The 12447-nt window shown below is 37.8% G+C and overlaps 1 protein-coding gene and 1 pseudogene across 1 annotated transcript; one reads left to right on the forward strand and one right to left on the reverse strand.

Annotated features, from left to right (window-relative positions):
* Positions 1-1257: 1257 nt before the first annotated feature.
* LOC119877730 lies at positions 1258-4252 on the reverse strand (annotated as a pseudogene).
* Positions 4253-7971: 3719 nt separating this feature from the next.
* Positions 7972-9064, forward strand: LOC477924 (28S ribosomal protein S22, mitochondrial-like). The gene is given in 3 exon segments (XM_038579606.1): positions 7972-8047; positions 8050-8090; positions 8093-9064. Coding segments are annotated over 3 exon segments (1074 nt in total). The 3' UTR covers positions 9050-9064.
* Positions 9065-12447: the final 3383 nt, after the last annotated feature.

The raw sequence follows: 12447 nt of genomic DNA on the forward strand, positions 1-12447 counted from the left end.
GTGCTTTTAGAAATCAACCATGGAACTTTTACTGTGTACTTTATATGTAAAGAATGGAATTAAGGAAATAACCCGAGACAGAATTCTTGACCTTGGGGAACTCATGTTGAGCTGGCGTATGGTTCTAATCAGAGGTCTTCAGTTTCAATGACAGAAACCCAATTCATGCAGACTTAAGGAAAACAAGGAATTGCTGGTTCAGCTCCCTGTGGACATCCCTCTGCTCTCGACTCTCCCATTGTCACTGGCTTGACTGCTGATTTCTAGCACCTGTGACTGTTTGCCTGCAGGCTCTTTTGTCTTTTTATAGGAAAGGCTAGAAGTGACCTAGAATTAACAATTAGGAACATTCATCAACCAGTGACAGAGTTGGTGAAGAAACAAGCCAGCCTCCCTGCTTCCCAGGCAGGTTAGCTGAAGCATTCGTTCTAGATCACATCCCAGAGTGCGCTGGTGGGATGAATTCCAACTGCCCCAAATGACAGCTTGCTTGATAATGCACGCTTTATTTATTGGCTTTTTCCATCTTCTTTACCTCACTTCCCTACTCCCCTACTAGTATTTTCTGGGATCAATCCCTAAATAAACCATTTACACTATAATCCGTATCTTAGAAGACTAGTTCTGGGTGAGCTCCCACTAAAATAATTGGCTTTTCTAAGCGAGAAGTCCATTTGCAAACTTCAGACACTACTGGATCCAGGGTTTTTTGTTGGTTTGCATTTCAATTCGTTAAGATCTTCATTAATGGATGCTTGCCGTTTGCTGACTTTTCTGAAAAAAATCAAGCTGTAAACTTGTATTACAAATTAAAAATGAGGTTCTTAAAAATCTCAACTTGACCAGATAGGAAACAATTTAAAAACCTTTAAAGGTGTATTGAGAAAAACCACGTTTTTTTTTTTTTTTCAATACGTTTGTCATTACCAAAAAGAGGCGTCTTTAGGTTAAAGAATAATAAAACTCGGGGATCCCTAGGTGGCTCAGTGGTTTAGCACCTGCCTTTGGCCCAGGGCATGATCCTGGAGTCCCAGGATCAAGTCCCACGTCGGGCTCCCTGCATGGAGCCTGCTTCTCCCTCTGCCTGTGTCTCTGCCTCTCTCTATATAATCAAAAATAAAAATAAAAGAATAATAAAACTGTAGATAATGTAGATGGTTTTATTTATCTGGTACTTGGGCAAAAAAGCAACCCCTTAAGGTCTTCAGCTCCACTCTTTTGTTCATTTCTTATTGATGGCATCTCATCTTCATTCCTTCATGTTGGATGAGTAACCCAGATGATGGTGGAGATGGTAAACTGGCCTTTACTCAACCCTGCCCTGCTCAGCCTCGGAGTGGACGAAGTGTTAGCTGGTGGATCGACTGCTTTGGTCTCTTTGCCATCTTGTGGTTTAGGGTTTTCTGGGCATCTGTGTAGGTAGTTGAAGTTGCGGTGGTACTGACGTTGAGGTGGCTGCTGATCTTGGGGTCATCTGCTTGATTTTCCTTATCATCCTTGTTGCCATCCTCTCTAGGTTGTCTTTGGTGAGGAGGACCTGTATGGGATCATGGTCTATAACCTCGATTCATACTCTGTCTCACTGGTCTACCTTGTTCTTGTGCACCTGGTTGTCAGCACCTGCCATCCCTTCTCCCTGCACAGGAGGGTTGGAAAACTGTGGTTGACGCCCATAGGGTCTCCACATTAGTAAGGTGGGAACCGTACGTAGCCTGCAGTAGAGTGGGCACTGTTGGGCCTGGCCTTAGGGAGTACTTTCCGATCCCTTGTTCTTTTCCCCACTCTCATGATCCTGGTAATTCTGCGGGTAACTGAGTGGGGGGCCCTGCCAAGTGGATGGCGTCTATAATGGTTTCGGTCTACTGTGTATTTACTGCTTTGACTGGAACCCCACCAAGGCCGGGTACATTTGCTGTGTCCACACCCATTTTTCCTTCAACAACATCACACTCCACAGTCTCTCCATCTCTACGCTGCGAAGGTACTTTCTGGGGTTATTCTTCATGGCAACCTGGTGGACAGATATATCTTCCTTGGTGTCATTCCTGTTGGGGAAACCAAATCCTTTTCTTATGTTGAAACAGTTTACAAATGTTCTGAAAACATTTGTTGTGATGACCTTCTGGTCTCTGTCAGGCAGGTGCCGCCCATGTGAGGCCCCACGGGCCACCGGCCACCCCTCCCTGCCCTGCTGCCCGTGGTGCCAGGCCTGGTGTGGGCAGCAGTGAGGGCGAGGGTGGCTGCTGGTCTCTGCCTTGCTGTTCAGGGTTTGGGTGATCATGACTGGGGCCAGGGGTGCAGCTGCTCAGGGCTCTCTGGGGTCTGCTCTCCACTCCCACTATTGATCGAACTCCTAGGGATTTAAAAATGATGTCATTTTGAGTGTATTTCTCTTGTTTGTCTCTTCAGTCCTTTGCCCCAGCTTCATTTTTATCCACTGCCTTCCATTAAGGGGACCAAATGGTTTCCAAAAGCCCAGATGTAGACCATATTCTCTCAGCCACACCAACCCCAAAAGAACTATTTTTCCTTTTTTTCTGATGGACATGAATTCATTGACCTGAAATTAGTCCATACATAATCCTAATTTAATCATAAGAAAGGGATGGAATACATTGACTAGATTATACCTGGGTCAAGTACCTAACTCTAGAGCCAGAAAAAAGTCAGGCCAATGTACATCACATTCCCTGCAAATGGAGAGATGAGTTTTCCAAGAAAAAAACAGGTTGCTGTTTACAGAAAAAAAGATAATGGATGATGGAAAGATAAAAATTACAAAGAAGCAAGATATTTATATTTATTTATTTATTAAAATATTTTATTTATTCATGAGAGACAGGCAGAGACATAGGCAGAGGGAGAAGCAGGCTCCCTGCGGGAACCCTTCATCCCAGGACCCCGGGATCATGACCTGAGTCAACAGCAGACACTCAACTGCTGAACCACCCAAGTGGCCTCCAATTCATATTTTGAAATCCTGACCTCAATGTGATGGTATTTGCAGATGGAGCCTTTGGAGAGATAATTAAGTTTAGATAAGATTAAGAGTTTGAGGCCTTCATAATGTGATTGGTGCCTTTAGGAGACACCAGAGCCTTCTCTTTTTCTCAATCTTGTTCTCACTCTTTCTCAATGTTTAGAATACTTTGAAGGGTTTTACCCATGTGATGGGGATCATGGAATCCACAAAACACTTTGATGTATTTCTTCTCTCTCTCTGTCCCATGTATGAAATTGAAGAAACTGAAGGCTCTTTCCTCAGACAATTGGATGACTTCCTTTGGTGCCTCTTGATTGGACAGACCAATATCTTTGCTGGAAGTGTTATGGTATGAATTTTTGTGCACCCTCAAACCCCATATGTTGTCATCCTAACCCCCAAGGTGATGGTATTAGGAGATGAGGCCTTTGTGAGTTAATAAGTTATGAGGGCTGACCTCTCATGATAGGCATTAGTGTCTTCATAAAAGAGGCCTGAGGAAGCCCCCTTGCTCTTTTTGCCAGGTTAGGACATGGTTAGGACATGAGAAGACATTGGTCTATGTGTAAGGGGGCTCTCACCACACACCACATCTGCCTGTGCAGTGATCTTGGACTGCCAGCCTCCAGAACTGTAAGAAATAAGTGCTTCTTGTTTATAAACCACCCATTTTATGGTATTTTGTTATAGCATCCTGAGCAGTCTAAGGTAGAAAGTATATCAAATTTCCTAGCATCAGAAACTGATCAGTCACATATCTGTTCAATGGGGAAACTAACACCACCTGATAAATTTACTGTAATAGATATATGGAATCACCTTATGTATTTGTAACTCATTTTCATAAAAGAGTGTTCCTGCCTTATATCTAAAGACAGATAACTATTAAAAACTATTAAAAACACAAATAGAAAATCTGTTTCAAGGCAAAAAGTAGAGTTAAAATAATTGCCATGATATGAATTCACATTTGACATTGAGCTTCTTGGTTGTTCAGGCAAATGGGGAAGACAGTAAAGTTTTACTACAGTATTTGTTATCAAAATGATCTTCAAGGGAAATTGTATGTCTGGGTTTTTGTATGTGTGTACTTGTGTTTCCTAAGCCAAGTCAACTTTGTGTGCTGAGTATTCTGCTGGGCAACTGGGCAATGTTCTTTGTTTTTGTTTGTTAGTTGTCAGTTTTTGCAAGTTCTGTTTTATATATTTAAACTATGTTCCTACATTTCTGAGCCATTGTCTCATTCTTGTATCGTCCATATACATTCATGTTAGTGTGGTTGATTGCTTGGTGTCTTTCCATAGATAGAGAAATACGTGTTATTTGGCTATTCCATCAGGGGAAAAGGTAATTTGGACCATGTATTAGAGATAGCCACCAGTCTGTTTAGATCCAAAGAGAGACATTAGAAGAATCAGAAAAAAAAAAAGGATACTCATGATGTAATTACCATTTAGTACCATTTTATTCATATAGGCCTTTTTTTTTTTAAGTATAGACTAGCTAAAATGTCATAATGGAAGATTACAAAATCTCAAATCATAGTCTGGAGTACTGATATTTTCTATCAACATTTTTGTAATTTCTCTCTGTGTGTTTAGGAAGGACAAGATGTGTATTGGAAAAAGAAAGGATCTGGAATTGGACAGACCTGCATTCAAATTATGGCTCTGTCATTTATGAACTGCATGAACTTAGGATCTGTAACATTCTCAGATCTCTGAGCCTTAGTAGTCTGTCTTGTCTGGATGGCTTGACAATACCTCTCACAAATTTGTGAAGATTAAATGAGATGATGAGTTTATAACACCTGATAGTACACAGCTCTATAAGTATTTTTAAATGAATGGATCCTTCTAGAATAAATTATGATGATGGCAATGATAATTTATTAAGAGACAAATGTTGGCTGAAGTACCAAAACAGGTAGAGAATGGTAATTAAATAATACAATATCAATAAGAATTTGATACAATCATATAAGACCTGCAAGAATTTGGTTTGTTATCCTAAAAATATTTTTAAGTAAGAAGAGACTATAAGAAGCTAATTTAACTCAAAATGCTTGGCATAATCTAATTATCATAAATGGTCTGACAACTCATTTTCTATTTTGCAGCAATTAAAAGGAATTAGAATGATTAATTTTGCTCAAAAAGAAACAAACGCATAATCATAAAGAAAGTTTCCTCTGTGGGAAAACAATGTAACCTTTTGCTTCCCTATCCCTCTTGGGCATAGAAAATATGTTTTTGATGGCTCTGGGCCATTTTACTTTATTCCTTATAGGGAAGAAATCCGAACTAGGAAATTTTCTCAAGGATTCTGGCCTTTGTTTTAGTAGCTAATACACACTTGTGGTTTATTTCTTCTCAAATATCTGGTACATATATTAGGCAAATCCACTGCTTTAAGAAGAGAACAAAGTCATTCAGAAAAGTCTGACAATAAGAGACCAAAGTTTGCAACTGAGGCAAACACAAAAAACAAAAAGAAAAAAGAAAGAGCAAGGATTGTCTTATTTATGCCAGTCAAGTGAATTAAATAAGGCAACGGTGGGAATTTAATAGACATAAACATTATGATCCACAATGAAGAATACGTATGCACCAATTAACATAGCATTACATAGATCATAAGTTTAAAACTACCAGAACTTCATGGAGAAATAGATGGAAACACAGTAGCAATAGGCTCTTGTAGCACAAGTGACCAACTAACTCAACAAAAAAAATGCATAAGGATATGAAAAACCTAAGTCCATGAAACAGTTACAAAAGGTGACCATCAGTTTTGCTACAAAGAAAATCATGACAAATTCCCAAAGGTAGAAAAAACAAAGTAAATGTTCTTTGATCAAATTGTAATAAAACAAGAATTAATCTTGCAATAAACAAGAACACAAGAAACAAGAATTATAGGATAACTCTAAAGTGTTTAGGGGAAATTTCCTTAAAAATTATATTGATAAACAACAATAAATTAAAATAACAAATGATGAGATCCCTGGGTGGTTCAGCAGTTTGACGCTTGCCTTTGGCCCAGGGCGTGGTCCTGGAGTCCCAGGATCAAGTCCCACATCCGGCTCCCTGCATGGAGCCTGCTTCTCCCTCTGCCTGTGTCTCTGCCTCTCTCTCTCTCTCTCTCTCTCTCTCTGCCTATCATGAATAAATAAATAAATAAATAAATAAATCTTTATAAAAAATAAAAAAATACAATAACAAATGATGTAGCCAATTCATGAAATTTTAAGATTAAAAGAGTAAGATAAACATAAAATAAACAAAAAAATCTTAATAATAAATAAGAAATTAATAAAAATACTTGAAAATGGGAAAATTAACAAGCCAAAGCTTTGGTTATTTCCAAAAATGAGACAAACTAGTAGTTAACATGTTCAAAAATGAGATAAAAAATGCATAAGATAAGATATAAAAATGGTAATATAGAGGCCCCTGGGTGTCTCAGTTGGTTAAGTTGTCTGACCCTTGGTTAAGGCTCAGTTCCTGATTTCAGGGTCATGAGACTAAACCTCCCATCGGGCTTGGCTTAGTTTGGAGTCTGCTTATGACCTCCTCCCCGACCTCACTAAAATAAATAAATCTTTTAAAAAATCCCTCTGCCTCTGCCCCTTCCCCTCTCTAAAAAAAAAAAGACAATATAACTACAAATACAAGAGAATAAAGATCATTAGAAATATATACCTAATTTTATGAAAATAATTTTTTTTTAATTTTTAAAATTGAATTAAGTGGGTAAACAAAAGAAATATAGACTACTAAAACTGGACCCTACTTAAAAAAAAAGAAAATCTAAAAGACCAATTATACAAAACAAAGAAAATCATCAAAAAGTAATACTTTAAAAAAAAAATAAAGTAATATTTACTTCACACCCCTCTCATGCACAAAATGTTATTGGGTCCAGACATTTAGGAAACAGATATCCCAAAAGATATGAAAACTCTTTTGGAACATGGAAAAAAGATGGAAAACCTCCAAACTCTTTTCATAAAGTCAGCATAATACTTATAACCTGACAGAAAAATCTGAATAATCTAATAATTATTAAATGGAAAAAGCTATTTACAAGTTTTCCATAAAATTTCCCAGAAAGAAAAAAATCTTAGTTTCAAATAGTTCCATTGGCAAATTCTACCGACTACTCAAGAACCACGTGATAGACATCTAACAAAAACATTTGTAGAGCATGAGAAATAGGGAACATTTCCCAATTTGTGAGATTAGCATATCCTTTACACAAACCCCCCAAACAGTACAGAAAATATGCATTTTAGTTCAATGTCACTGATGAATTCACATCAAACCTTAAACCATTTAAATACAGCAACGTGTCTATCTCTATGTGTATAGGAAACACCCCTACTCTCCACCCCTGTGTGTGTCAAAAATTTGTGTTAGACTGCTTCACTTGTATGAAAGACCTACGTTACTGTCTGTTTTCCCTAAGTGAAAGAAATCCAAAATAGATTTTTTGCTTTTTCTAAAAAAGTTGAAAAGTGAAAATAGCATTCAGCCTTTGTTTTGCAGAGAGTCTTTATAGAGACAGTTTGCACTTCAGCAGCAAGAGTGACCTGCCAATGTCCTTTCCTGGGAACTAACTTGGCATCTCAGCATCAAGCTGCCATAGCTTTGAACCAGGTCTGTGAGCATCTGTGCATTATTTTGGTTTATTTTATACAACCTTTAGCAAGATGTGCCCTAAGGTAGCAAACAGCCTAAGAGAGGTTATTTTGGGGTCTGGAAGTGATCAAACATTTTTCCTTTTAAATTACTGGTAATTGCTTCTTTGTTTTATGCCATTTTGGCTTACAAAGTTTTTATAGGAATCTTTGACTTTCGGAGAGCAGGGGAAAATGGTGTATACATATACATATGATTGACCCTTGAACAACTTGGAGGTTAGGGGCTCCAAGCCCGGTGCAGTCAAAAATCTGCATAGAGCCCGCCCCCCACCTCCGGATAGTCATGGCGGCCCTCAGAACGTCTGTGGCGCTGTGGAGCCTCCTGACAGGTTCTCGGAACTCGGAGCGGGGCTGTTTCCGGCCCGAATTCGGCCCCAGCTCGGTGCCCTGCTCCAGCCGCCGCCGGGCCCTGCGGGGTGGGGCCGCCATGCCATTGGCTTGCTTCCGAGGCGGAATCTGGTAGTCCAGAGATCAAGAAACCTACATTTATGGATGAGGAAGTCCAAAATCTACTCATCAAGATGACAGGCTTGAATTTGCAGAAGGTTTTTAAGACAGCTATACAAGAACTGAAGCCACCAACCTATAAGCTAATGACCCAGGCACAGTTGGAGGAGGCTACAAGAAAAGCAATTGAGGCAGCTAAAGTACGATTAAAAATGCCACCAGTTCTGGAAGAACCAGTGCCAATAAATGATGTGTTAGCTGAAGATAAGATATTGGAAGGAGCAGAAACAGCCAAATACGCATTTACTGATATATCATATAGCATACCACACCGGGAGCGTTTTATTGTTGTCAGAGAACCAAGTGGCACACTACGCAAAGCTTCTTGGGAAGAACGGGACAGGATGATACAAATTTATTTTCCAAAAGAAGGCCGTAGAGTTTTAACACCAGTAATTTTCAAGGAAGAAAATCTTAGGAACGTGTACAGCCAGGACCGACATGTTGATGTCCTCAATCTCTGTGTTGCCCAGTTTGAGCCAGATTCTGCTGAATATATCAAAATCCATCATCAGACCTACGAAGACATAGATAAACATGGGAAGTATGACCTTTTACATTCAACAAGACACTTTGGTGGAATGGCTTGGTATTTTGTAAATAAGAAAAAGATTGATGGTTTACTGATTGACCAGATTCAGAGAGATCTAGTCGATGATGCCACCAGCTTGGTCCAGCTATATCACATCCTCCATCCAGATGGCCAGTCTGCTCAGGAGGCCAAGGAGCAGGCTGCTGAGGGATTACATTTAATTAAGGTCTTTGCAAAAACAGAAGCACAAAAAGGAGCATATATAGAATTAACACTACAGGCTTATCAAGAAACAGTCACTAGCCATTCTGCAGCTTCCTGAAAACATTTTTAAAATAAATTTCATTTTACTAAATTGTAAAAAAAAAAAAAAAATCTGCATATAACTATTGACTCTAAAAACTACTAATAGCCTACTGTTGACTGGAAGTCTTATTGATTAACACATATTTTATATGTTATATGTATTTTATACTGTATTCTTACAATAAAAATAGGCTAGAGATGAGAAAGTGTTATTGGGGGGCCTCGGTGGCACAGTCAGTTAAGTGTCCAACTCTTGATTTCGGCCCAGGTCATGACCTCATGGTCTTGGGATCAAAGCCCCAGCTCATTCTCTAGGCTCAGTGGGGAGTCTACTAGGGAGTCTCTCTTCTATTCTTCTGCCCCTTATCCTCCTCTCTCTCTCTCTCAAATAAATAAATAAATAAATAAATAAATAAATAAATAAATAAATAAAGTGTTATTAAGAAAATCACAGTGGAGAGAAAATGCATTTTCAGTACTGAGTTGTATTTATTGGAAAAATTCACATGTAAAGTGGGACCCGCACAGTTCAAACCCATGTTGTTAAGAACCAATTGCATTTAAAGCATCACTGACAAGTCAGTTTCATCCAAGGAATGCAAAGTTGGTCTAACATTAGAAAATTAATTGATTTAATTAACACTTTAATAGATGATCTTATCATCATATGCAAAATAATATATTTAATAAAATTCAATATCCAATTATCATTTTTAAAAAAAAAAAGAAAAAGAAAAAGCTCTTAGTAAACCAGGAATGGGGAGGAAACTTTCTTAACCAAATAAAAGGTCTCCAGAAAACCTGTAGCCAACACCCTAAATAATGGTGACAAATTGAAAACAACATTCCCTTTTATATCAAGAATAAAGCAAAGATATCTTCTATCACTATTCTTCTCTACTGGTTGTCCCAGACCATGCAGACTGATAAGAAAAAGATACTAACAAACAGCAAGATTAGAAAAGATGAAGTTACAGGCTAAATGACAGTCTAGAGACCATGCGACATCTGGTTCTGGGTCACAACTCTGACTTCATTTCTCTGTGTTCTGCTCAACCGTGCTGTCCTCTTGCTGTCCCTGAAGGAAACCAAACTCCTGCCTCAGAGCCTTTGCACTTGCTTGTTCTCTCTGCTTATAGCACTCCTCCTGGGTCCTCCATGTGACTCGCTCCTTCAGACTTGCAGAATTCTTCTCAGGTGGCTTCTCTGACCATCTTATTTACAAATCAAACCCTTCTTTCTTCCTCTTCCTTCCAGCATTCCCCTTCTCTCTTCTTTACTTTATTTCTCCAAAGCCATCTAATGGCTACATATTTTGTTTGTTTATCTCTCCCTGAGAGAATACAATCCCATTTCACCAGGGATTTATTTTTTTCTTTTTTATTAACTGTTGAATCCCTGGGTCTTGAAGGGTACCTGGAATGCAGAAGACATTTAAGTAAATATTTATTAAATAAATGAATAAAATCTAGGTGGGAGATTCAAAACATTCTATTATTAGAATGATTAAGAGTTTAGAAAAATTGTTTAAAACAAAATCAATATGGAAAGTTACTTGATTATAACACAACCTAGAAAATAAAATTTAAAAAAACTATTTTTTATAAAAGTAACAACAAATTTTAGAGCTTGTAAGGTAAAAACTGTAAACTATTGTTAAAAGCATAAAAGATGGAGATAAATGGATAAATATATCCCATCCCTCGATAGAGACTCAATATGATAGATTTCACCTTTCCCAAAACTGATCTTGATTTGAAGCAATTCCAATAAAAATTCCAACAGGGTTCTTTTAAAAGAAATATGACAAAGTGGTTTTAAATATAAATGGAAAACAAAAGGGCCATGAATAACCATTCCTAATAAAGAAGAGGAAAATTGAGGACTTTCCTTATGAGAAATAACTTTAGGGGCGCCTGGGTGGCTCAGTCAGTTGAGCTGCTAATTCTTGGTTTTGGCTCACGTCATGATCCCAGGGTCCTGAGATGGGAGTCCTGCCTGGGCTCCCAGAGGGGTCTGCTTGAGATTTTTTTCTTCCTCTGCCCCTCCCCACTGTTCTCTCTCTCTCTCAAATAAATTAATCTTTTAAAATAAAAGACATCACTTTGAAGCTATTGTAATTAAGACAGTATGATATCAGGTAAGGGAGAGATGAGTAGAAAGACAGAACTGAAGAGAGCTCACACATATTTAGAAAATGGATTTATGATGGAGTGGCTAATATAGATGACTGAGTCAAGGATGTACTTAATTTTAATGTAGTTGAATTTATCAATATTTTTCTGATAATATGTGTGCTTCCAATTTTTAGTAAGAAATCCTTTAAGACTGTAATAATAAGGTATTTTCCTAAATGATCTTCTAAAAGTTTTATAGTTGTTCCTTATATCTCCAGCCTATTTGAAACATCTTGTACATGTTGTAAGATAGGGTCCATTTTTAATTTGTTCATTTGTTTGTTTTCCTGCATTGGAGAAATAATTGTTACAGTCCATCTTTGCCTCACTGGTTTGCAATGCCCATTCTGTCATAAGTTAAGGCTTCCACAAATGTGTGGGTCTGATCTCTGGGCTCGCCATTCTGGTTTACATAAATATGAAAGATGAAGGACCTACAAGGTTTTACACTAAGTGAAAAAGTCAAGAGAGACAAATACCATGTGACATCACTTATATGTGGAATCAAAGAAAAAAAAATAAGCAAAGCAAACAGAAATAGATCCATAATACAGAGAACAAACTGGTGGTTGCCAGAGGGGGTGCAGTGGGGGATGAGCAAAATAGGTGAAGGGAATTAAGAGATAAGAAGAAAAAAAAAGAAATGTGAAGATTATCTGCTCCATTAGTCATAGAAATGCAAATTAAAACTATTCCTTATCTACTAAGTTGTCAAAATTTCAAAGGCAGATAATATCAGGTATTTACATTAGATATGAAATAGTAGAGACAGCTGTTCACCCATTGCTGGTAAGGGTGTAACCTGATAAAAGTTATTTTTAGAGAAGTTTGGCATTGCCTAGTAAATTTGAACTTTCTGACCCAGAAATTTAATTCTTAGATATAATCTTCTAAAAAACTCTCGCACATATGTGCCAGGAGGCATATACAAGAATGTTCACAACAGTGTTGTGTATTAGCTAAAAACCTGGGAATAAACCAAACACCTGTCCCCAATCACCTGATAAATAAATTATGTTATATTCATACCATGGAAGATACATAGCAGTGAAAGCAAATTAACTCTGGTTACATGAATCAACACAGACAAATCTCAAAAATGCATCACGAGTGAAAGAAGCAGTCACCAAAGAATTTATAAAGTATGAAGAATAGTTTATTTAGGGATATTTCCAGAAGTGACAAAACTAGAAAGAAAGCCAAGGGGATGATTAATATCAAAATGCAGAATGATGGT

Source organism: Canis lupus, chromosome 29, assembly GCF_011100685.1.
Source record: "Canis lupus familiaris isolate Mischka breed German Shepherd chromosome 29, alternate assembly UU_Cfam_GSD_1.0, whole genome shotgun sequence".
In the NCBI taxonomy this organism is placed as follows: Eukaryota; Metazoa; Chordata; class Mammalia; order Carnivora; family Canidae; genus Canis; species Canis lupus.